Source organism: Andrographis paniculata, unplaced genomic scaffold (assembly GCF_009805555.1).
Source record: "Andrographis paniculata isolate CXL003 unplaced genomic scaffold, ASM980555v1 Contig9END, whole genome shotgun sequence".
Taxonomy (NCBI): Eukaryota; Viridiplantae; Streptophyta; class Magnoliopsida; order Lamiales; family Acanthaceae; genus Andrographis; species Andrographis paniculata.
In genome coordinates, this window is record NW_026137639.1 from 2,010,622 (window position 1) to 2,034,627 (window position 24,006).

Consider the following 24,006-nt stretch of genomic DNA (forward strand, 5'->3'; position numbering starts at 1 on the left):
CTCCAAAATAAATGATTTTTTTTAGTTTTAGTAAAAATTTATTCATTTAACAAATATAAATAAATTAAATTAAATTCTTAACATTAGGACCACTCAAAAGTCAATTTTTTTTTATTTTTAGCTTTTTTTAATAAATAAATATTTTTATTTACATTTAAAAATTTATTTTCTTTATTCTTATTATATGTAAAATAATATTCATATTTTATGTATTTATTGAAATATAATATTAAAAATATTTAAACACATATTATAAATTCATTTAATCATATATATTAATTTATATTTTAAAATTATCAATAATACCACTCATAAAAAATAATAATAAAATAATATTATAATTTATTATCCAATAATTTACTACCCTATATTAACTAAATAATCATCTTCGGAACAAATGAATCATTTTTTTGGGGACGGAAGTAATATAAATAAGTGGAAATTAAAAAAGTAAACAAAACACCAACTTGGGCAATGGAATCCACCCTAATTTTGTCATTCAAAATACATTATTGAATTTAATTAAAAGGAGATTTTAGTGTTTGTAAAGAAAAAAAAAAAGTACTATATTATGAAAAAAAATAAAATTAATTAATTAATTAAAATTTGATTTCAATTTTTTACCACAAATCTCGATTTTTCTATTAGTTGGTAAGCATATATTCTACACATAAGGTAACATATAGTATTAGGTATATTTACTAATTGGTGCAAGCAATAAAAATTATTTAACCGTATAAGGTAAAGACGCCTAAAAATACACAATTATGCAAATTGAATTATTCCTAAATAATGTTATTATTCTACATATATACGTACATATTATTAATAAATTATTAATATATTTTTTAGTAAATAAAATAAGCCTACTTGTGAATTGTGATATTTTATCAACCCAAGAATAAATTCACACTTATCACACATGGTTCGCCTAGTGTGGCCCCGTTGGGCCTGATTTGCAGGGTATTAGATTCGGCCGGAGGTTTACCCAGTGTGCACTTTCGGGTAGCGGCTGCGGGTTCCACGTCATAAAAAAAAATAAAATAAAATAAATTCACTTTATTTTATTTTCAAAGATGCTAATAATTATTAAAGCAATCAATATCATACTATATATGTATGTATTATCCAATGTATTATTTTTTTTAGTCAAATACCATTATCCCTAATTAATTTATGCCAGAATTTTTTGAATTATTATTATTATTAATTATTATTTTTTCTATTCATTTTGAATTTTGTCTGTATTATAAATGCCATTGACAAAGAAATACTCCCTCCGTCCTAGATAAGAAGGCAGCATTACTGTAGATACGGGAATTTACGTAAAGTATAATTAGTAAGTAATTAAGAAGTGTATTAGTAAAAATAATTATTATTTAGTAAAAATAATTATAGATTAAGATTAAGATAACTAAATAGTTTAATTAAGATTAAAAAAATTAAATTTTAAATTTTAAAATATGATTAAAGTGTATAATCAATTTTTCAAAAAAAAAAAAGACAAATTATATGGGACGGACGAAAATAGAAAATAGTGACAAATTATGTGGGACGGAGGGAGTAGCAAATAGGGGTCGTTTTTATTCCTTTTTTTAGAAAAAAAAAAAAAAAATTCTAACTAAGGATAAGGATGTATTTGTTTGGAATATTTTGTTTGTGATTTTATTATTTTTTCTAAAAAATATTAAAAAAAATATTTAATATAAATTTTATTATATTATATTCAAATTTAATTTTATATTTAAAATATCATATCAAATATCGATTTCAATTCAAAATTTAAGTATTCAAAACTAAAATGCAACACCATTGCCCAAAAATAAACACATACCCTACTTACATGACAGTGATTAAGGTGTTGACTTGGTCAAGCTAACACATTAAATCAAACTTTTATTTCTTATTTTTTTATACTATACAAAAAATCAATTTTATATTCAAAACATCACATCAATTCATATTTATATCACATCATACAATTATTCTAATTTAAATTTTTTACTATTTAAATCTCAATCCAAAATCCAAAGGATCAAACAAACACACACCTTGAAGCAGCTAGTAGTTCATTTCAAAATAGATAGTATACAGCCAAGTTGATTCATTCACTTAAATCAACTAATATTTTTCATAAGACCGATAGCATATATTGTGTTACGTAAAAACATGTTTTGTGTTAGTTATATATTGTTCTGAAATCAACATATATTGTACTACATGAAATTATATAATGTGTTATGTTATATATTGTATTAATATTAACCGTGTAGGTTATATATTGTGCTGTGTTGTATAATTTGCTTAATGTGTTATTTGTGCTTAAATCAAAATATATTGTGTTATATGTAATTATATAACGTTCTATCAAAATATATGTTATATATTATCAACATGTGTTGATTGTGTCAAATCAACATGTTCTATATTAAATTATATAGGGTGTGTTTCTCTTGATGAATTTGGAAAAAAAATTGGTTTGAGTTTGGTATGAAAATAATGTTTGATGAGATGTTTTGTGAGAGAAAAATATATATTTTTTCGGAAAATGCAGAGTTCAAATAGTAAAATTTGAAGAAACTCAGCTAAAGAAATATACCCATAATGTTATATTAAAATATGTGTTATATATTTTATTAATATATACTATTATTTTCTTTATAAACATGAACTGATTTGATCAAATTAACATGTTAATTTAACCCAATCATTATAATCAAAACACTTTAAATTTCTATATTTTTAAATTTTAACATTATTTAACCGTAAATATCTTATATATTATACTCCCTCCGTCCTAAATATCATGTTCATTTTACCGTAAACATATAGGTATAATTAATAAATAATTAAAAATATATTAGTAAAAATAATTATTTAATAATAAAAATAATTATAAATTAAAATTAAGATAATTAATTATTTTAATTAAAATTAAAAATATATATATAAATTTAAAATTTTAAAATAAAATTAAAGTGTATAATATTTTTTCCAAAAAAGAAAAATGACATAATAAGTAAGTGAAACGGACGAAAACGAAAAAGTGAACATAATAAGTGGGACGGGGAAAGTATCAAATATTTTTTTACAAAATATCACATCAAATTTTTAATTTTTAATTTTTTTACTATTTTATTTTTATTTTTATGTTTTCAAATTCCAAAAAGCCTTTTATACTCTTGTCCGGAAAGGAGTTTAAGATTCTCAGCCGGACAAATTCTTTGAAGCTCCAGGGACTTCAACGCCAGGCAGATCCTAACCGTCCGTCACCATGCAATGAACGGCGTGGATCATCCGAGCATATAAACCCTATCTTTTTTTCCTTGCGCTTTGTTCGTTTGTGATGATCAACATCAAGAAAGAGAGAGAGAGGGATTTAATTTGTTCATATTCCATAAACACACACACACACACAAAATTACACAGAGTTTAAGACATCATCTTTGTAAGTTGTAAGTAAAAGCTCTCTGCAAATCTATGGAGATTTCGATACAGTCGTTGTTTTCTGGTGTAGCATCTTCAAGATTCACATCCATGGCGATCTGCCCTGTATATATACATAGATACACACAGGTACACATACGGGTGTGTGTGTGTTTTATAAAAATAAAAATAAAAAAAAATTAATCAATTAATTAAAGGTCATATATATGTGTGTATATATATATATATACATAGATATGGTGAGAATCTTGATGATGCTGCATCGGCAAACAATGATTATTCTGAAAGGGCTCTCAATTTATTTACCCAATCACAGGTTCGAAATTAACTTAATTTATATATATATATATGCATGTTTGTATAGATTTCTGTTCGATCACCGATGAGAATTTCATCTTTAATTTCCTGTATTTTTTTTTTTTTATTATTAGATACACATAAATTTTATTATTATTATTATTATTTTTTATGACATGTGAACCCGCAGCCGCTACCGTGAGTGCGCAATTGAGTTCATTGCCAGCAAGTTGTCGAGTGAACAGGGTTTTGATTGAGTGAGCTCAAATGAACGGTACTAATTTGAAGTTTAAAATTTGCACGTTTAATTAGTATTTTAGTTTGTGATATTTTTTTTTATGTAAAACAAAAATAATCGTATCAATAATTTAAAAAATAAAATACAGAAAATATATAAAATATTATCTCCATTTCCATTTGTTATCTGTTTTATAACAATTTACATTTTTCTATTTTAGGTAAAAATTTTAAATCAAAACATATTTAACAAAATATAAAGATTCATTCAAAACTCTTTTATTTCTATCTCTCTTCAAAAAAATAAATATTGTTATCTATATTTAAAATTACACATATTTTATAAAATTAATTTATAAATATTTTTTTATTTACTATTATTATAGAAAATTTTATTTTTTATAAAATAATATTCATATTGCATATATTTTTTTTATTGCTATATAATTTTTAAATATTTAAACATATATTTTAATTTTTGTAATCATATATATTTTAAAACTTAAATATTATTAATTATATAAAAAATAATAAAATAATATCATAACTCATTATTATTAACTAATTAAACATCTTCACTTTAAATATTGTATCCCTAATCAAAATGTTCAATTCTATTGGAACGGAGTGTATATATATATATATATATATATTGACTTAGCACAAATCAATTTTTTTTTTTTTCGAATAAAAAATTACAGATAATGATGTGAATAATACCAAACACAAAAAGCCTAGTTGCTTGGGGTATGGGAAATCAAGCAAACAACACAAGAGGGTAATAAAAAACTAAAATTTCCATGAAAGACTTGCTAAAAAAAAAAAAGATGACAAACAAAAGTTTTTAACAATTGCAAGAAGTTATGACACTTTGTTGTTGATTGCTACAAGTTAATAAAGAATAAGCAACTTTCAATTGAATAGTTGTGTAATTCATATAAGTGTTGTGTTTAGAAAACACATAACACATCAATTTCTTCTCTTTATCCAAGAATTTAATGTAATATATCAAATGTATGATATACTTGTAGACAAAAATATTTTGCATTAATTTTATAAATATAATTTTTTGTACAAATTATATACTCTCTCTATCCCGCCATATTTAAGGACATTTTCTTTGTAAATAAAATGTAGAGAAAATGTCTCTAAATTTGACTGACGAAGGGAGTATAATTTAATTACAAAGGAAATGTTCTTAAGTTTGACGGATGGGGAGAGTATAATTTAATTGAAGCAGAACTTATTTTCTATGCAGGTCATTTGATTCACTTTTCGAATCGACTTGTCTTTCAACTTGAAAATGATTTTTTATAGGCTTTGAAGAAATGTTTAAATCTTTGACTTGGCTTTGATGATTTGAGATGATTTGATCTTTGATCGAACTCTTTCGAAGGATTTGAGCGAACATGATCTTTGATTTGGTGATTTGATTTTTGCAGAGGAGAATTTAGTGTTCAATAATACCTTTTTACGTGATATCCCTTTGACTTTCGGATTAAAGAGAGCCAAAATGATAATTTTGACAAAGAACATCTTGAAGATTTGGGATAAATTTGGATGACTTCTATTTGATTTCGTCGGACTTTTCAACGGATTTTGGAGTTGTTATCTTTCTCCGGCTTGAACTTACGACGAAAAATGTTAATTATATCGATTTCTCAACTAATATTAGATCATTTGTTCAAATCGGTGATTTTTCGACAAAAAACACTTCAAATGACACAAAAAAACAAGAACATTGCAAAGAAATTCTGAAAACTTACCCTTGCTCAAGTTTTCGAATGAACTTCGGTGTGTTGAATGACTTGGTTATGACCCCTATTTATAAGAGAGGGGTACCTCGGTTTTCTTTTTGGATGATGCTACATGGCGCTCTTTGATTGGCTGATATAAAATTTTTGTAACATTGTCTTTTTCCTCAGATTTTTTTGGAGAGATTATAGGTGTATTTTTTTGTGAAATAATTTGAAAAAATAATTTTTTTACGATATATAAATCATATAGATAATATAAAAATAATAAATGTGTCTAATATATTATTTTTTTGAAAAAATGTGAAAAAAAAAAAACAAAAAAAAAAAACACACCCATATTTCTTTCTTTCTCGTAAAATTTTTTATTGTTTCATTTTCCATAAGATATTAATTATAATATTTTTTTAACGAGATTAATTTCTTTTATCATCAAATTTTATCACGACTCTATATATGCATATAATATCTGTAAAAAAAAATAAATTTCATTTTAAACAAAGATCCTGCATTAATAGTAAATATTTATTGTATAAAAATTAACATATATTAATTAACTATCACATATTCATTTTATTGAAATTATATTTTCTCTCAAAATATATATTATTTGATTGAATTTAGATATTTATTTTTTAATGCCTACAATAATATTATAACAAAGAAAATTAACATTATTTAACAGAAAAAATGGGAGAAAAGACAATCAAACAATTAAGATATGTATAAGTTGATCGAATCAAATAAGCTCCATACTGACTTGTTCGAATCAACACATAATCTAAACTTGTTTGACTTAGATATGATCAAAGTTGCAAGTGGCATAGTTTACCGGCTATTACGTTCGGCAAATAATTTTACCCAATGTACAAAAAAAAAGAGTTTGAATCTATATGAGTTAGAAATGGATACACACACACAGCAACATAAATAAAATAGGCAAGTTGCTAACTAATGAATTCTTCTTTTTCCTTTTTTTATAGAAAGTAGAGAATAGTAGAAGAACAAGAAAGAAATAACACAGCCCAAATTATCAATGGTTAATGCTTAGCAAGTCGTACCTAATGTTGGGTTACACTCCATGAGAGTTTTCTTGATCGGTAACTCTCCGAGCGCAGTATTCTCCTCTCGCCATTGTCTATGAGGAGCCTCGAGACCTCAGACAAAGGTTCACTTTTCGTCCTATGAGACTGGTCGAGCTTTTTCAAGAAAAGGCCATCTCTGTCCACCTCGTCATCCCTGGATAGGTAACTGTTGTCGGGGGTGTCCTGCATCGCAAGGTCGTTGTACTCTTCATCCGATTTAGTGGATTCCTCATCTACAGAACCCTCCAACTGAAAAAAGGAGCCGAGGGAAAAAGCAAGTGCAGCATAAGAAAACGATCTTAAATTCGAATCTCATTTAGATCGTTTATAGGCTACCGGCTCTAGTGATTTTGCTAAAAACATGATATGTCGCCCAACTGAAAAAAGGAGCCGAGGGAAAAAGCAAGTGCAGCATAAGAAAACGATCTTAAATTCGAATCTCATTTAGATCGTTTATAGGCTACCGGCTCTAGTGATTTTGCTAAAAACATGATATGTCGCCCGTTAAAATAGACACTAGTCTACCAATGTAAGTGTTATTTCTTACCTCTTCTTGGGTATGCTTCTGTCTGTCACTAAAATCTTCATCACTGTCTACCTCAGGGGGCTCGTCAGCCTCTTCATCGCTACCATGCACGGCCTGTTCTTCCATAAGCTACCAAAAGCCATGGAGGAGTGGAAGGAAAGGTAAGCAAGAACATTTATAGGGATAAATAAATATTAGAAGTTTTAAAATATTCGAGCTTTGATGGGATCCTCACTCTCAGGAATATAAATATTTAAACTACGAAAAAGATATTAAGTTCTTATGGCGGTTAATATTCGAGTTCAAAAGTAAGTTATGAAGTCATTCACCAACACCAAAAACCCTAAAAACAAATCTTATATCCTAGTCATATCCCAATCATTTTTATGTACGAGTCTTCGACATTTTCACTTCACTATTCACTATCATTATCATTAACACAAGAAAAACACACTATTTCACACCACCTTAATCTTCCGGGAAATGCTGCATTTTTCACTGTAATTGTTTTACCATCATTGGAATAAAAATCAATTTCATGTATATATATAGGCATAACACATATAAATGTCTCAATCTTACCTCTTTGGCAGGTCCATCAATGGCTCTTGGTGAGCTGCAGCTGGATGACATGTATCTACTTCCGGTGTCAGTGAGCTCGCCCCCGTCCATGCTGCTAGCGTGACTTGTGCCGCCAGTATCACTCGGCCACGCACTAATTCCATAGTGACCAAACTGCAGGTTGACGGGTTCTGCTTTACTGATCAGCAATGGCCCATACATAGGGGTACCTATTCCATTCCCTAGAGGTTGGCCTGCTAAGGGCTTCCCGTAATCATCTAAGTTATCAACTGGCCAAGCCTTAGCCACTGAACCATCGCCATTCAAAAGTACCATCAAATGCCGAGTAGATCCTTGTCGCTGGATCAACTGGAACATCCCTTTGGAGCTTAGTGAATCGGCAGCACACTGATTCCTATACTCCTCATCAACAGCCATAACCGTGTTTGTGGTTGGATCGTACAGGGGCTCCCCTACTTCCCGCCTTCTCAGGCAGCTGAAAACTGTGGCATGGATAGCAGCTACGCTTTTGTCAACATTAGTGTTGTTTATTTTCGGCACTAAATGCTTATCTGCTCGGCGGCAGAGGTATTCCTGGATGGTTCTTATGTTTTTAATATATTTTACATACTTGTTCCGAGCAGGGTCTAGCGTCATGTACTTGGCGCGGACCGCGAATCTTTCCAAGTGCTTCTCCTCGTTTGAAATGTATATCATGAATGGTATGACCGAAGGATGTTTCTTCATAAGCCCCATCTGCCACATTTTCAGAATCAGAAACCCTGAGATCAAATGCATAGCAAGTTTTGAATAAAATAACTAATAGGCATGAGTAATTACCACAAAATTGAGGCTTAAGTGCACGCCCTCCACAACAACTGATTCTTTCCGTTCTTCCCAAGAAGTTATTAATCGGTCAAGGCTTTCAATCACCATCTCACTTTGTGCTTTATATCCTTCTATAGCCATCTGTTTTGGACTAATCATATCAGTGGTGGTTGGATTTCCCTCGGATTTTCCAGGCGAGGAATTACTACAAGCTTCGTCTTTCGATAGTGAGGCAGCAGAAACACCACCAGATTTCTTGGCTTTCTTTTTGTCCTTAGCTTCTGCAACTGCAACAGGATCTAAATACTCGCCAGCATGATATGTCGAAGCCCAGAGCAATGGATTTTGCTCTTCATCAACAAAGCTCCTCATCATGTGGCGAATTGAGTCAGTAGAAATCACAGTCGTGATACCTAGCCTTCCGCCCTGCAATAATAATTAGTACAAAATTCAAGAATCAGAAATTGATCGAAGTATATGGAATTTTAAGACAATTCAATATGCGTTTAATAAAAGAACATAGGCTGTAATGCTCCAAAACAATTGAAAAAAAAAAAAATACTAATTCTGAGCAATTAACTTATCATTCAATGCATCTTCAAACCAAAACACCAGACAAATTGAGAGTAACAGCTAACATGAAAGGTTAAGCTACCATATGAAAGCACTCAGTGATCTATCTGAATATGAATGATATATTTAATCTTACATAGCACTTTCAGCTAATTTCTCATGAAATAATTATACTCATCCGGTCAAAACAATGTGAAGAAAAACTTACAGAACTAAATATTAACACTTCCCACAGAAATAGTAATTTTTTCAGCATGCCAAATACACAAACAAAATTTATATACCAAAACATAGATATACAAGACATAATGGAACTGAAACCCCACCAGCAAGGCAGAAAGAGTAGACTTTCCGCAGCCACTTGTACCACAGAGTAGAACAGTTACAGATTCCTTTCTTTCTCGTATTCTGAAAGAACAAGCAGAACCTTATTGAACAGTACAAAAAACTCATTCAACTGAACCTTTATGTTGCTGCACTTTTGTAATGAAAAGGCGAACAACAAAAGTAAAAAATCATTAGCATCTTATCGCTTCTAAATTTCAACAGATCATGTTAGTTATTGTTTTCCGTTAGTTATTGTTTTCCACCAGCACGTCATGCAGATATCATTAAATGGCACGTGCAGCCCAGGTCCAAGTCAAAGCAAATACACTCACAAGGAAAGGGATTAAAGATCCATCATAATTTAATGTCACGCCACGTGGTCTCCCTAAAACGTTGAAGTGAATTTTATCACATGTAGGCTGCACAGACCCCCTAAAACTTAGTTCGGCCGTAACACATTATGCCATCTTCAGTATCACATTGATGATTTATAATATGCCACGTTTGCATTTTCAACAAGGGAATAGTCCCTTATGAGTTGCTTCTCTCACATGACACGAGGAAAACAAAATGATAGTCACTACCCCAATCAAGCTTTGCGTCCAGATGTTCTACTAACTACTAAAAGATCAACTGGCATCAATCATCAGTTGCAACATGATAAGAGTGCAAGATACTACTCACTTATCATGGAACTATGTCATTAGTTTACAAAACTAAGAAACTTAAAAAAGCAATGCAATGCCAACGGTACCTGCAAGCAAGGACCAGATCAGCTCTCTGATTCGGCCCCATGTACTTGTACTCCAACAAAGCTTCACATACAACATCTAGGAAAACTTTTCTACGAACAATCATAGTGGTGCGTCTTTTGTACGACTCAAATGGCTTGCTACTTGTCTTACTCTCCTCCAAAGATAAATTATCAGCAGTTCCATTATTTAAGCAGGAATGAGCATGGCATTGATTCTCCTTTTTAGGATATACTTTAGCATTTTGTTGCGTCATTTCTACACATTTTGAAACAGAATTTTCCACAATGTTTTCGTGTCTCATCATTTCAAATACCCTTTGGCTGATCTGCATTTAGTTGGTAGAATAAATCAAGATGAGAAAGCATAAGGCACAGTAATACTGAGAAAACAACATGTGAAAATCAACATGCTGATAATACACCAGATCGGCCGCAGACCAATTGGTTCTAAATCATCCTTCAAATGTTTAACAGTTTGCTTATAATAGTGAATCAAGTTACTAATCTTAAAGATTCATTTTGCAAACAAAATCAAATTTCTCAAAACAGGAAATTGGTTTAAATAAGATCATCAGTTGATAAAAATGGTAGAAGATCGGACAACTGATGATAACTAGGGATATTTCAAGACTCCTTCAATGGAAGATCACTATTTTTTTTCTGATAAAAATATAAAATGCAATGGCATATCTACTACCGCCATTGGTATGTGTAGACCAATACAAGCAGCATTCTTTCACCAATTTCAAAAGGTTCGGAAACAATAGCTTAAAGCAACTATTTGTGCTCCTTTGCGTTTTGGAGTGTCTTTTGTATTTTTGAATTGTTTGGGAATGATTAAAAAAATGAATTCAGAATAAGTTTTTATTATGTTGGATGAGATGTTTTGATCGAAAAAAAATTATTTTTTGATGTGATATTCTAAATAAAAAATAGTGTTTGATTAGATGTTTGATATGGATCGAAAAAACATTATATGTAAAGAAGGTAATGAGAAAACAAAAAGAAACATACTACTATTATCATAAAAGTACAAAGAATTTCATAGAACTTTCTTGGTTACAGTGACCAATCAAATGGTTTCACGGAAACCAGAAATTCGGAAGTTGTCCTCCTCCTGTTTCATCTTTCATCAGCAAAATAACCATGGAAATAACAAACACAGAGAACGCAAAGCACGGCCACCGTATCCAATCTTAAGAAAAAGAGTATGAACAGAACAAAGGCAGATGTGCTATCTTCCACAAAAAATAAAGTGCACAAAAAACATACTAAATCATTAAAGAAAAAATCTGAATGGAAAGGCAGAACAAACCTTGAACGCATGACGAGCCTTGCAACCCATGAGCTGCAGTGTACTCTGGAGCAGCGACCGCGTGTACCGAAACGAAGACGAATTCACCTTCTTCCACGCCGCAGTCGCTGCGGCTACCGCATCATATCCGTCGCCGTCGCCGTCATCCTCTACTACCACCACGTACAACAGCTTTGCAACTCCCTCCGGCGCTGCCGCCATTCCTGGACTTCAAAACCATAACAGCCAAATCAGAAACCCCAATAACCGCTCATCGCCGAAAATCAAACAAAGAAAATTTAAAAATCAGAGACCACAACCACAATGCAGGTTCCCAGAAGAGGAATTAAACCTAACCAGCACAAATCGCGTAAAATTAGGAAATAAAAAAACCTTTCGTATTCTCAGCAAGGAGTCCCACAGGGCAACCAGCCAACGAAGCAGCAATTGAAGCTAAGAAAACAAATTGCTATGAAGACGAAGGAAGAGGAGGAGAAGCAAAAGTCCGATGATATCTGGAAGGCGATCCAGCAGCAATCTGCAGCGGGAACCGCAGATCGTCGGGATCGGATTCGGACAGTACAAGTAGTTTGTGACAATTTAGGTCTGATTCGCGAGGGAACACCATTGAAGCCGGGATAGGGACTGCGCACCCATTTATATACCGTCTCTCTCTACGAAGACAGAGAGACAGGCGGAAGGGCAAAATAGTCAAAACGGAAATTTGTATATTACAGTAGTATTATAATCTATGTGATCTTCAACAGTATATTGTTTTTGTTTTTATACTTTTTAGTTAATATTTTGTTTCCCATATTTTTTTTTTCAACTAAGTGTATAATATAAACGTGATGTGATGTGATAAAATATAATTATTTTTTTATTTTAGAAATATTATAAATTATTTAAAATATATTAAAATAAAAAATATTGCAGTGTACATATTACATAACAAGTATAATTTTGTAAGATACATATCTTGAACTAAAAATAAAAAATAAATACACCAGCGACTATACATCGTTAGTTTGATTTTGATTGGAATTTAAATTTTTATTTAATTTTAAATTTTAATAATATTTTAATATCATATTTATAAAAGTATTAATATTTTATTTTATTTTTTTCATATAAATATTTGAATATTAATTATTATATTAATATACAGTACAATCAAAACAAAAAAGATAAAAAAATATTTATTAATCTCTTATAATATAAATATAATAATTATAGAATAAATTATTCAAATATTATAATGACGCAAAAAAAGCAAATAGCAATCTTGCATCGAGACAGAGAGTACTATATTTCTATCTAAAATATTGAATAACATCCATGTATTTATGAATGAAAATAACGTTGATATGCTGTCCGGCCTGGTTTGCAGAGTATTAGGTTTGATTGGGGATTTACCCAATGCACACTTTCAAGTGGCTGCGAATTCTCACATTATAAAAAAAATAACATTGATATGTCTCATATGGGATGGCTTGATGACAGATTTATAATCGTAAAATTATGAGTTCAGGTTCCATCCCAAACACTGATTCAACGACGTCATTCAATTTACTACATAAATATTAGATCATTTGCTATATAATTTTTTAAAATAAAAAAATTAAAATTAAAAAATCATAAATTTGTACATTCAATTTTAGCAACGGTTACTTTGTGAAAATATAAGAATTCAGCCATTAATGACATCATATAATATAATAAGCATAAACAATCATGATAGAAAAACAAACAACAATGTATTAAATATATTAATATAATACATAATGCAAAATGCAAAACTGATACTCCTCCGTCTTATCTCCCACGTTCATTTTTCTATTTTCGTTCATCCCACTTATTTTATCATTTTTTTAAAAAAAAATAATTATACACTTTAATCTTATTTTTAAAAATCTTAATTTATAATTTTTTTAATTTTAATTTGTCTAATTAATTATCTTAATCTTAATCTATAATTATTTTTATTATATGATAATTATTTTTACTAATACATTTTTAATTATTTTTATTATATGATAATTATTATACTCTCTCCGTCCCATCTCCCATTTTGGTGTGTTTGTTTGGGGGTTTGGATTTTGAGTTGGAATTTGAATAGTAAAAATTTTGAATTTGAATAGTTGTATGATGTGATATAAATATAGGCGTTGATACGATGTTTTGAATGTAAAATTGATTTTTAATATAATATAAAAAATAAAAATAGGTGTTTGATTTGATATTTTTTGGGGAAAAATGAGATGAACAGTGGATTTAAAATCCAATTCCCAAATAAACAAACAAAATTATTTACTAATTATATTCCTTCTAAATTTTCGTATCTACAGTAAAGCGGACAAAATATCCGGAATGGAGGGAATAGTTGCAAACATCAAGTCGTGTAAAGAAAGACATAATAGACACCATATAAAAATAGATAATACATAAATTATATTAATATAATATAAATATAGCACATTACATAATTTCACATAATATATAGGGTAAACTGTTTTTTTAGTCCCGTAACTGGACCCCTTTATCATTTTAGTCCCATAAGTGGAGTCTGTCGCAAACTAGTCCCATAAGTGAAACATTTTCGCTGTTTTAGTCCTACGGCGCCGGAGATATCCGCGTGGCTCGCCGGAGGTGACGTGTCCGCCAGGTGTCCCGCCAGGTCAGCGACACCTGGCGGACACGTGGATTTATTTTTTTTTTTCATTTTTTTAATTTTTTTTAATTTTTTTTAGTTGGACCAAATAAAAAAAAATACAAATAAAATTAAAAATAAATTAAAAATAAGTTTTAAAAAAAAATTAAAAGAATGAAAAAATAAATAAAAAAATCCACGTGTCCGCCAAGTCAGCGACACCTGGCAGACACGTGACCTCCGGCGAGCCACGCGGGGACTAAAATAGCAAAAAATTTTCACTTATGGGACTAGTTTGCGACATGCTCCACTTACGGGACTAAAATGATAAGAGGGTCCAGTTACGGGACTAAAAAAACAATTTACCCTAATATATAATATATTGAGAGACAACACAGCAATACAAACACTAATAACATTTAACTTATGTTATTATAATACAAGTATATGAACTAACAATACATTATATTATTTTACACAATATCTGTTACAAATTAATTTTTATTAAAAAAATTATATTAATACAACACACCTATGTATTTTTAATAAAAACATATGATATATATATATATATATATTTTATCAGAAAAAAAAAAAAAAAAACAAAACATGTGATATTTGATTGGATATGTGTCGGCGGGCATGGTGGGCATGGTGTTGATTTCCTTATCCAACGTAGTAACCATTGCGTTTAATTTTCATTACAATCTTATTTAAGGCCTCATTATTTAATTATTATTAAGATTAATTATAATTATAAAAAATATTTAAAAAATTAATTACAAAAATAATACTCCCTCCGTCCCACATATCATGTCCACGTTGCCGTTTCTGTCCGTCCCACATACCATGTCACTTTCATTTTTTGGAAATTGATTATACACTTTAATCTCATTTTAAATTTTTTAATTTTATTTTTTTTAATTTTAATTAAACTAATTAGTTATCTTAATTTTAATTTATAATTATTTATATTATAGAATAATTATGTTCACTAATACATTTTTAATTATCTACTAATTACACTTCTCCTAAAATACTGTGTCTACAGTGTAGCAGACACGTTACGTGGGACGGAGGGAGTATATGATATGGCAATCTCACATGCATGAGGCCTACTCTAACAACAATTGCAGTGGTCATTTAAAAATAAAGCAATATTTTTATTTATATTCAGTCTGACCAAATAAAAATTCATACAATGGCTTATAGTACAAATATGAGGACGAACTTTAGTAAATTTATTTTTTTTCTTAAACTTTAATTTTAATTTTATTTTTTTTTTAAAAAAAAACCTCTATTTGCTCATGTCTCTAATTTTCACCTCTTAAATAAAGTCATTGTATTTTTATTTTATTTTTTTGGATTTGAAAAAATACTTGATAGCTACTTAATTTTTGGCCTAATTCTTCTTTTGACGATCGATTAAATTGTATTTATAATAGACTTATATTATATACTCTCAGCAAAAAATGACGATTTCCGGTGAGATTATATTGTATATACTTTCAGCTAAAAATGACGATTTCCGGTGAGATCGTAGAAAGTCGCATATTAGGTAGAACTTCCTAGCACATTCATATAAAATAATAACATTACATTGTGATTTTTTTAATATAATATAAATTGTTACACTGTATGATGATATTTTTGTAATTTTTAGAAAAAGAAAATTGTAATTATAATAGTAATAGTAATTAAATAATTGAGTCCCCTATTTAATAATTATGTTAACTCGTTGACACTATTTTTTTCAAAATAGTTGATTAAAATTAAAAATAGTTGTGTTGGTTTGCACCATTTTTTTTTTCTTTATATTTGAAGGTATATTATTATTTTTTTCAATATAGAATGAATAGTGTTTAGATGTTTTCTAACAATAATTTAGAGTGTGTTTTTTTATGAGTTTGAAAAAAAAAAATGATTTGAATTTGGTATGAAAATAATGTTTGATAAAATATTTTGTGAGAAAAAAGAAATATTTTTTCAAAAAAAAAACACAATGTCTAAATAGTAAAATTTTGGAAAGCTTTGCTGAAGAAATATACTCTTAATTAGTTAATAAAATACAAACTCCTTTTTTTTTTTTTTTTTTTAAATTTGAGATGTTTTTAATATTTGATATAAGGAAACATATCGATAATATAAAATTAATTTTTTTTTATTGTATTGTTGATTTTTTTGTTGATATAATTTATAGGAGTATTATATAAATATGTTTATACATATTATATCTTTTTTGTAATAATATAAACCCTATCTTTGAAAATAATTCACTTGCTTTTTACATGGCATGGACCGATCGGGTCAAATGGGCATCAGCGAGCCTACTCAGCAACAGTGTAACAATTCCGGTGATGAAAAATTATTTCTGTCAAAATTTTCTAATTGGAGGACCAAATTGTACTAAAATGATAAATGAAATCAAGCACAAAATTACAAAACAGCTTGATTAATTTTTTTTTTTTTTTTAAATCTCCAAATAAATAAAACTAATAATACAACGAGTTTGTTTGTATAGGATTTTAGTTGAAATATTTTTCTTATGTCAAGTATGAAAAATTATGTTATTGACATAAAAAAAATAGTATTTTATACTCTGACTTTTAAAAAAAATAAAATATAAGTATTATATATAAATATATATATTAAATATCATGTTAGAAAAAAATTTGATTGAACGAAGAAACCCATAATCTAAAGTGTGTTTACTTGTACAATTTTAATTTTACTATTCTAAATTTTTTTTTTCCCAAAAAATCAAATTAAATTTTTATTTTTCATTTATTATACTTCCTCCGTCTCATAACAAAGTATCTATTTTTTCATTTTAGTCCGTCTAATAACAAAATATTCATTTTCTTTTTTAGTAATTGTATTATCTACCTAGCATTACTAATACTCTTACAACTTACAATATATTACACAAATGTCATTACCTTTATATCACACATACTAGTAAGGTTATTTTAGTCATTTTTACTTTATTCCTAATACATCCAAATATAATACTAATATTTCTAAAACTATGTGCAAAAAGCAAATGGATATTTAATTATGAGACGGATGGAGTATTACATCGATACATATTTATATCACACAAAATAACTATTTCAATTCAAAATCAAAATTCAAAACCCAAACTCCACAAAATTTTTATTTATTTTGTAGATTATGCCATTTATTTGTTGAGTAGAGCCACTTTTAATTAAGATAATTACTATAGATGTAATAATATTCGTAACTTTCTTTTCGGCTATATATTATATATACGGAATAAATACTTATAAAATTCAATTAATAAATTTATCATTTACAATTTTATTAAAAGTGTTTAGAAATAGCATATTCTGATTTTTATTTAGTATTTTTAATTTTATACATTTAAAATAAAAATTAGCTATATGGAATATAATATCTTTGTTAATATTTAATTGATATGGAAGATGAATACTATCTTTCCTCATTTATAAATTACCCAGCCTTCATTTCTAAATGTTATTCCATTTTTTTCTATTTTTTTTTACCAAGAAAATGCAGTATAAAGAATATATGCCTTATGAATTACACACGTTCAATCTATTCGGAATCAATTAAAAGAACCAACCACGACTCAAATAAAATAATAAATAAATAAATAAATAATAATTAAAATAGTAATAATAATAGTAATTAAATAAGGCACGTCAATTTCTTAAATTTCAAGCAATCCAAGTAGTCCATATATACAAGTACACTGTGGACTCTTTCTATTAATATTTTTAAATAATTTTGTCATTATTTTAAAAAATCAGTGGGCTAAAATTATGCACCTGCAAAATATAAATATATATATATATATTTTTTTTAACATATTTTATATTATAACTCGAGTGTATCAAGAACTAAATTATGAGATTCACAGTGTTTGTTTATCTAGTTTGTTATCAAACTTATAGTTAGGAGATTCGAATTTACGAGATGTTCACTATAAATATACCACCAATCTAAACAAAATAAATACACCAACAAACATCAAACAATAACTATGTTGAAATATGCAAAATAACAAACACCGTTTTGCATCTATTCTCGGCATAGGAACAAAATTGTAAGCCTGTTGTTGTAACTGCTGGTTGAGGTCATTTTGGAAAATCTGGAAACCGACATAAAGTTGACCAAGTTGATCACTTTGACTGTATTGAAACGTGTCTTATACACATTGGAATGAGACAAAAAAAAAAATGTCTCGTGAAAAGGACATGCAAGATAAATCAATGGTGTGTCTCTCTCGTCCCACATGACATTAATTGTCTTGTACACATTGCACAAAACATGCATACAAACCATATTTGTCTTGGAGTGCAATGTGTGTATTTTTTGTTGTATGTTAGTGTTTGAATTTGTAGAAATTCATATACTTTTTGGACGTTTTGTTCTCTTCACTTTACGAAGTGTTAAGAGGTGCATTTATGGAACTTTGAAGCTGATGAAAAGGAGTTTAAGAGTCAAAACAAAATGAGATAACCAACTGGTATGCCACTTTACTTTTAGCTTAACTGTTGGTCTGCTGGAGTCGTGACCGCATTGTAACAGTAAGTCTATTTGAGTTTGTGAAACAATACGGATATTGGTTAAAAGATAGGTTGTGTAGATTTGTTTGGTGTTTTGGATAGTGTAAACCAAATGTTTGGTTTAGTTAAGACTTTTGGATTGGAATCTCTCAGGCGTAGGTTTGAATACCGAAATGGGTATACAAATCGCGTTTGTTTTTTTTTTTTTTGCACTCATTCAACCATCGATTTGTGCACGAACACACACTATTGTTTCAACAGCCAGACAACCACGTTGTAAAAGTTGTATTTACGTTGATAAGGTCTACAACTCCGCGGTGCATGTAGCTTGGATGCGTTGGACCTCTTATTTGATCGGTGCCCCTCTTTCCAACAAACTATCATCTCCTATAATTTTCTTACAATGCATTGCATAAGAAATTATCATATTGTAGTAATGATTTAGAAGATTATCTATCTAATTGAGAGTAAGCATATTTACAGCATATTGGTTATCTTCTTCAATTTGAATCCTTTTATTTCTTTCTTCAGAGCAGCTTCTGACAACCATAGAAGTTTTAGAATATCTTCGGTGTATGCAGAGATTGATCAAATGTATGAGGTAATACATAATATTTTCTCAGTTTAGAATTTGCTCTTAATTATCCACACAGACCAACTCAGATGACCGGAGTGATTTTGTACCAATGTTTGATTGTATCTTCTAAGGTGGTCAATGAATATTTCATGTTTTTGTTACTTATATTATCTTTCTTTAATATTAGTTAATATTTGACTATGCAAACTATGCATTTTAAATAATCTAACCTACGTTTTGTCTTATGCAAAAAGAATGTTATAGTCAACTTCTACAATGACTATGAAGTAAGAGAATTTATCTTTCAATATCGTTCTAAAACTCTGACAATATAAATGTATTTTTCTTATATGTTAATAGTGGAAAAAGGGTTTTTTCTAATACATTTATAGTTATTTTTATTAAAAACTATCATATCAAATATCTATTTCATTTTGGAAATATCAAATCAAATATTAAAATTTTACATAAAAATATAAAAATATATTAGAACTATTGGCCACTTCAATGATCCTGGTCAGATTTGTTTGTTCAATATTTGAAATTGGATGTGAAGTTTAATAATAATAATAATAATAATAATAATGATGATAATAATGATGATGATGATAATGATGTAAATTGAAATAAAGTCGATGTAACTTAACAAAGATTTGAATTAATATTTTAAATTAATCATTATATTGAATTTGTCCACCCAACTAAAAGATTTCGAAACAGATTTCGGAAACTTTTATAAAATATAGTATAATATATATATTCTATTATTAAAAAAAATTAACAATTCAATACAAAATATTAATTTTTATATTATCGACATGGATTTTTTCTTGTATTAAACGTAAAAAGCATAATAACTCAAAATACAAAAGAAATACACATGATCTACAAACAAACTATTTTTTTTCGATTCACAAATAAAGATTGTGATAAAAATAGTAAAATATTCTATCATATATATTTAAATTGATAACAAAATGTTTGGTACTTTGATGTTGACAATTTGGATTTTAAAAGCATTTTGGATTCTACATACATTGAAATAGTACACAAATTAGGTCCATAATAGTATGAATAAATAGTTCAATTAATTTTAAATGGGGATAAGACATTTAATACAGCAAAATTATTTATGTAAATAAATTTAGTTCAAGGGCCGAAGTGGAAATATAACTATGTTCTGAAGTTTCCAAAATTATTTATGTAAATAAATTTTCTTTTTTTTTTCCCTCTGGTTAAGATCAGGCACTGAATGTTTAATTCAAAATCTGTGTTGAGTAACTAAAACATGATTAAGTTTAATTATATTAATAATATAATTAAAATACATAAATTAATATAATTTTTTTTAAAAGCATTCAACAATTTTTTTAAAAGCATTAAACACATACTGAATTTTTCTGATTCAGCATATAATTCATAACTTTTTTTTTTTCGATGAACTCATTCTACCGTGGATTATGTCCCTCTAATCCATAAATAAAATATGTACTATGTATTTTTTTAGATTTCTTATCAAATCCACAGACAATTCAGCCAAATGTTTTTTTTTTTTTTTTTTTTCGCAACTTATTTTTACTATGTTCATTTGTGTGTGTGTGTTTTTTTTTATGAATTTATTTTTTATGTTATATATATAAAAAAATTATGTTATAATATAAAAAATAATATTTTGTACTAAATTGTTAATTTTTTATAAGTTATTGTTAAGCAAAAAAAATAATAATAATAGTAAGTGGCAGTAGGATTCTGGGTAGGGTCTGAATGAAAGCCAAAAGGTCTGGAGGTCGGGCAGAATAAAGGTCGGGAAAAGGAAGAAAGGTAAGATCTCAAGAATTGATCCAAATCCAGACTCAGGTACTACCAAGAGATGGTTGTCCGTGATCAGCAGTTCGGGCTGTATTCAGGTCGAGCGGAGTCTAAAAAAAGGTGTACCCAAGTCGGGTAAACCGTAGATCGGATGGAAGGCGAAGTCGGGCAGACGCGGAGGTCTGTCAAGAGGAAGGTCGGGCAAGGAAGAGGTACGGACAGACGCGGAGGTCTTCGGTCAAAGACGGAGGGCGGCTGATGCGGAGGTCGGCCCAAGTGAGGTCGGGCGAAGAAGCAGGTCGGGCGAAGGACGAAGTCGGGCAAAAGAAATTTGGCAGTGGACAGGCAGGTGCACAGAAAATAATAATAATAGTAAGTGGCAGTAGGATTCTGGGTAGGGTCTGAATGAAAGTCAAAAGGTCTGGAGGTCGGGCAGAATAAAGGTCGGGAAAAGGAAGAAAGGTAAGATCTCAAGAATTGATCCAAATCCAGACTCAGGTACTACCAAGAGATGGTTGTCCGTGATCAGCAGTTCGGGCTGTATTCAGGTCGGGCGGAGTCTAAAAAAAGGTGTACCCAAGTCGGGTAAACCGTAGATCGGATGGAAGGCGAAGTCGGGCAGACGCGGAGGTCTGTCAAGAGGAAGGTCGGGCAAGGAAGAGGTACGGACAGACGCGGAGGTCTTCGGTCAAAGACGGAGGGCGGCTGATGCGGAGGTCGGCCCAAGTGAGGTCGGGCGAAGAAGCAGGTCGGGCGAAGGACGAAGTCGGGCAAAAGAAATTTGGCAGTGGACAGGCAGGTCGGGTAAGAGGCAGGTCTGAGTTCTGTGACTGGTGGGAACGGTTGAAGGAAGTTGTAATACGTGTCAATAGAGGAGAAATTGGTGGTCGGTTGACAGCGGTTGCTGTAACCGACCAGACGGCGGTTCAAACCGTTTTCTCTGAAAGGCTATTTAAAGGATTCAAATCCGTCAGAAAAGGCATCTTCAATCAACTTCAACAAAGCAAAGTCAGATTTGGGGATCACCACTTTAAATTTCAGTCTTTTATTTTCCAGTTTATTTTCTGTACCATACAGTGTTTAGAGATTCCTAATCTCAGGCACTAATTAATCAAGTTTAAGGATATTTTCTATATCTTTGAATTTTACTTTATTTTTGTTGAAAAAATACATCAACAGTTATTGTTAAGCACAAAAAATAATAATAATAAATAATGGCAGTGGGATTCTGGACGGGTCTGGATGTAAGTTAAATGACCCAGAAGTCGGGTGCAATCGGACAGATGCAAGGATCGGGAAGGAAGAAAGGTCGGGCGGAGTCTGAAAAAAGGTGTACCCAAATCGGGTAAACCGTAGATCGGGTGAAAGACGAAGTCGGGCAGACGCAAAGGGATAAGGCAAATAGAGCCGGTCGGTTGGTCCGTGGTCGGGACCACATTTGGTTGGTCCATGGTCGGACCAATTAAAGTCGGTCAAAGACGGAGGGCGGCTGATGCGGAGGTCGGCCCAAATGATGTCGGGCAAAGAAGCAGGTCGGGCATTGAGGTCAGGACGTGATACGAAGTTCGGACCAAGTGAAGTCGGGCGAATGGCATTTCTGGGACGGATTAAGGCATGAGAGGTTTGGGGAGGTTGAAGGAAGTTGTAACACGTGTCAATTGAGGAGAATTTGATGGTCGGTTGACAGCGGTTGCTGTAACCGACCAGACGGCGGTTCAAACCGTTTTCTTCAAAGGCTATTTAAGGATTCAGATTTATTCTGAAAAGGCATCTTCAATCAACTTCAACAAAGCAAAGTCAGATTTGGGGATCACCACTTTAAATTTCAGTCTTTTATTTTCCAGTTTATTTTCTGTACCGTACAGTGTTCAGAGATTCCTAATCTCAGGCACTAATTAATCAAGTTTAAGGATATTTTCTATATCTTTGAATTTTACTTTATTTTTGTTGAAAAATTACATCAACAAATTGGCGACCACAGTGGGAGAAAGGCAAGATTGCTGATCCTACATCAATACAAAATGTCATACAACTGAGGTCTGGCCGAATCATCAGAAAGATCAATATGGCATGCACACAACCTCAATCATCATCAGCACCAGTGGGAGAGAATATTTCACCACCAGTCATGCCAAATCCAAGGGAGATTCCCCCACCACCTACCGATTGGTTGTCTTATGTTCAACAAATGAACAATCAGCAAACTGTGTTTATGCAGAACATGTTGCGTGAACAACAAAATCTAATGCAAAACATGTTGGATCAGGCATTCTCCAGATTCACCCTGTATCCAAACATGCTTCCAGCCGTGTCACCTTCTCGTTTTCAGGCGACTTTCTCAGGATCAACGTTTGCAGAACCATCATACGTTGACAGTACGTTTCCAAGCGTTACAACTTTCAACCGAACAGATATGGGGAAGATTCCTCTAACTTTCCCAGATAATGTTCCTTTGGGACCGAGGGTTGATAATACCCAGCCGAATGAGAGATTAGAGGGACAGACTCATAATCCCATCCCAGCCGAACCAGCCTTCTCCAGAGAAGAAAGATTGGGAGGTCAGACTCACGATCACATTCCAGTGTTCGACCATATTCCACCCAGAGTAGATCCGGAGGATATTGCTCAAGTTCTGCGGGTGCATTTCGGAATGAATCCGCAAACGGTGAACAGGCCGGTTTACCAGAGGCCATTTCCAGAAAGGATCATTAACGATCATCCTCTCCCGAGAAAT

At 30.4% G+C, this 24,006-nt stretch overlaps 1 protein-coding gene across 2 annotated transcripts; it reads right to left on the reverse strand.

The window, feature by feature from the left end:
* Positions 1–6,457: 6,457 nt before the first annotated feature.
* Positions 6,458–12,322, reverse strand: LOC127244378 (P-loop NTPase domain-containing protein LPA1 homolog 2). Of its 2 annotated transcripts, none has more exons than XM_051264884.1 (8): positions 12,077–12,322; positions 11,705–11,907; positions 10,390–10,715; positions 9,635–9,716; positions 8,748–9,161; positions 7,929–8,663; positions 7,368–7,475; positions 6,458–7,069 (listed from the first exon to the last, which is right to left on the reverse strand). In XM_051264884.1, the coding sequence occupies exons 2-8, from the start codon at positions 11,903–11,905 to the stop codon at positions 6,797–6,799; spliced, it is 2,139 nt and encodes a 712-aa protein (XP_051120841.1). In that variant the 5' UTR covers positions 11,906–11,907; positions 12,077–12,322; the 3' UTR covers positions 6,458–6,796. The 2 variants fall into 2 exon arrangements, with proteins under 2 accessions (XP_051120841.1, XP_051120840.1); XM_051264883.1 differs by having other exon boundaries at positions 11,705–11,912.
* Positions 12,323–24,006: the final 11,684 nt, after the last annotated feature.

Bases quoted from the DNA above. Each gene is read 5' to 3' on its own strand.
- LOC127244378 (XM_051264884.1), bottom strand. From the start codon at position 11,905: ATGGCGGCAGCGCCGGAGGGAGTTGCAAAGCTGTTGTACGTGGTGGTA. The intron at 9,717-10,389 runs GTACCGTTGGCA...TTGTTCTTTCAG, and splicing joins GATCTGGTCCTTGCTTGCAG to AATACGAGAAAGAAAGGAAT. The intron at 9,162-9,634 runs GTGGGGTTTCAG...TTATTATTGCAG, and splicing joins CTACTCTTTCTGCCTTGCTG to GGCGGAAGGCTAGGTATCAC.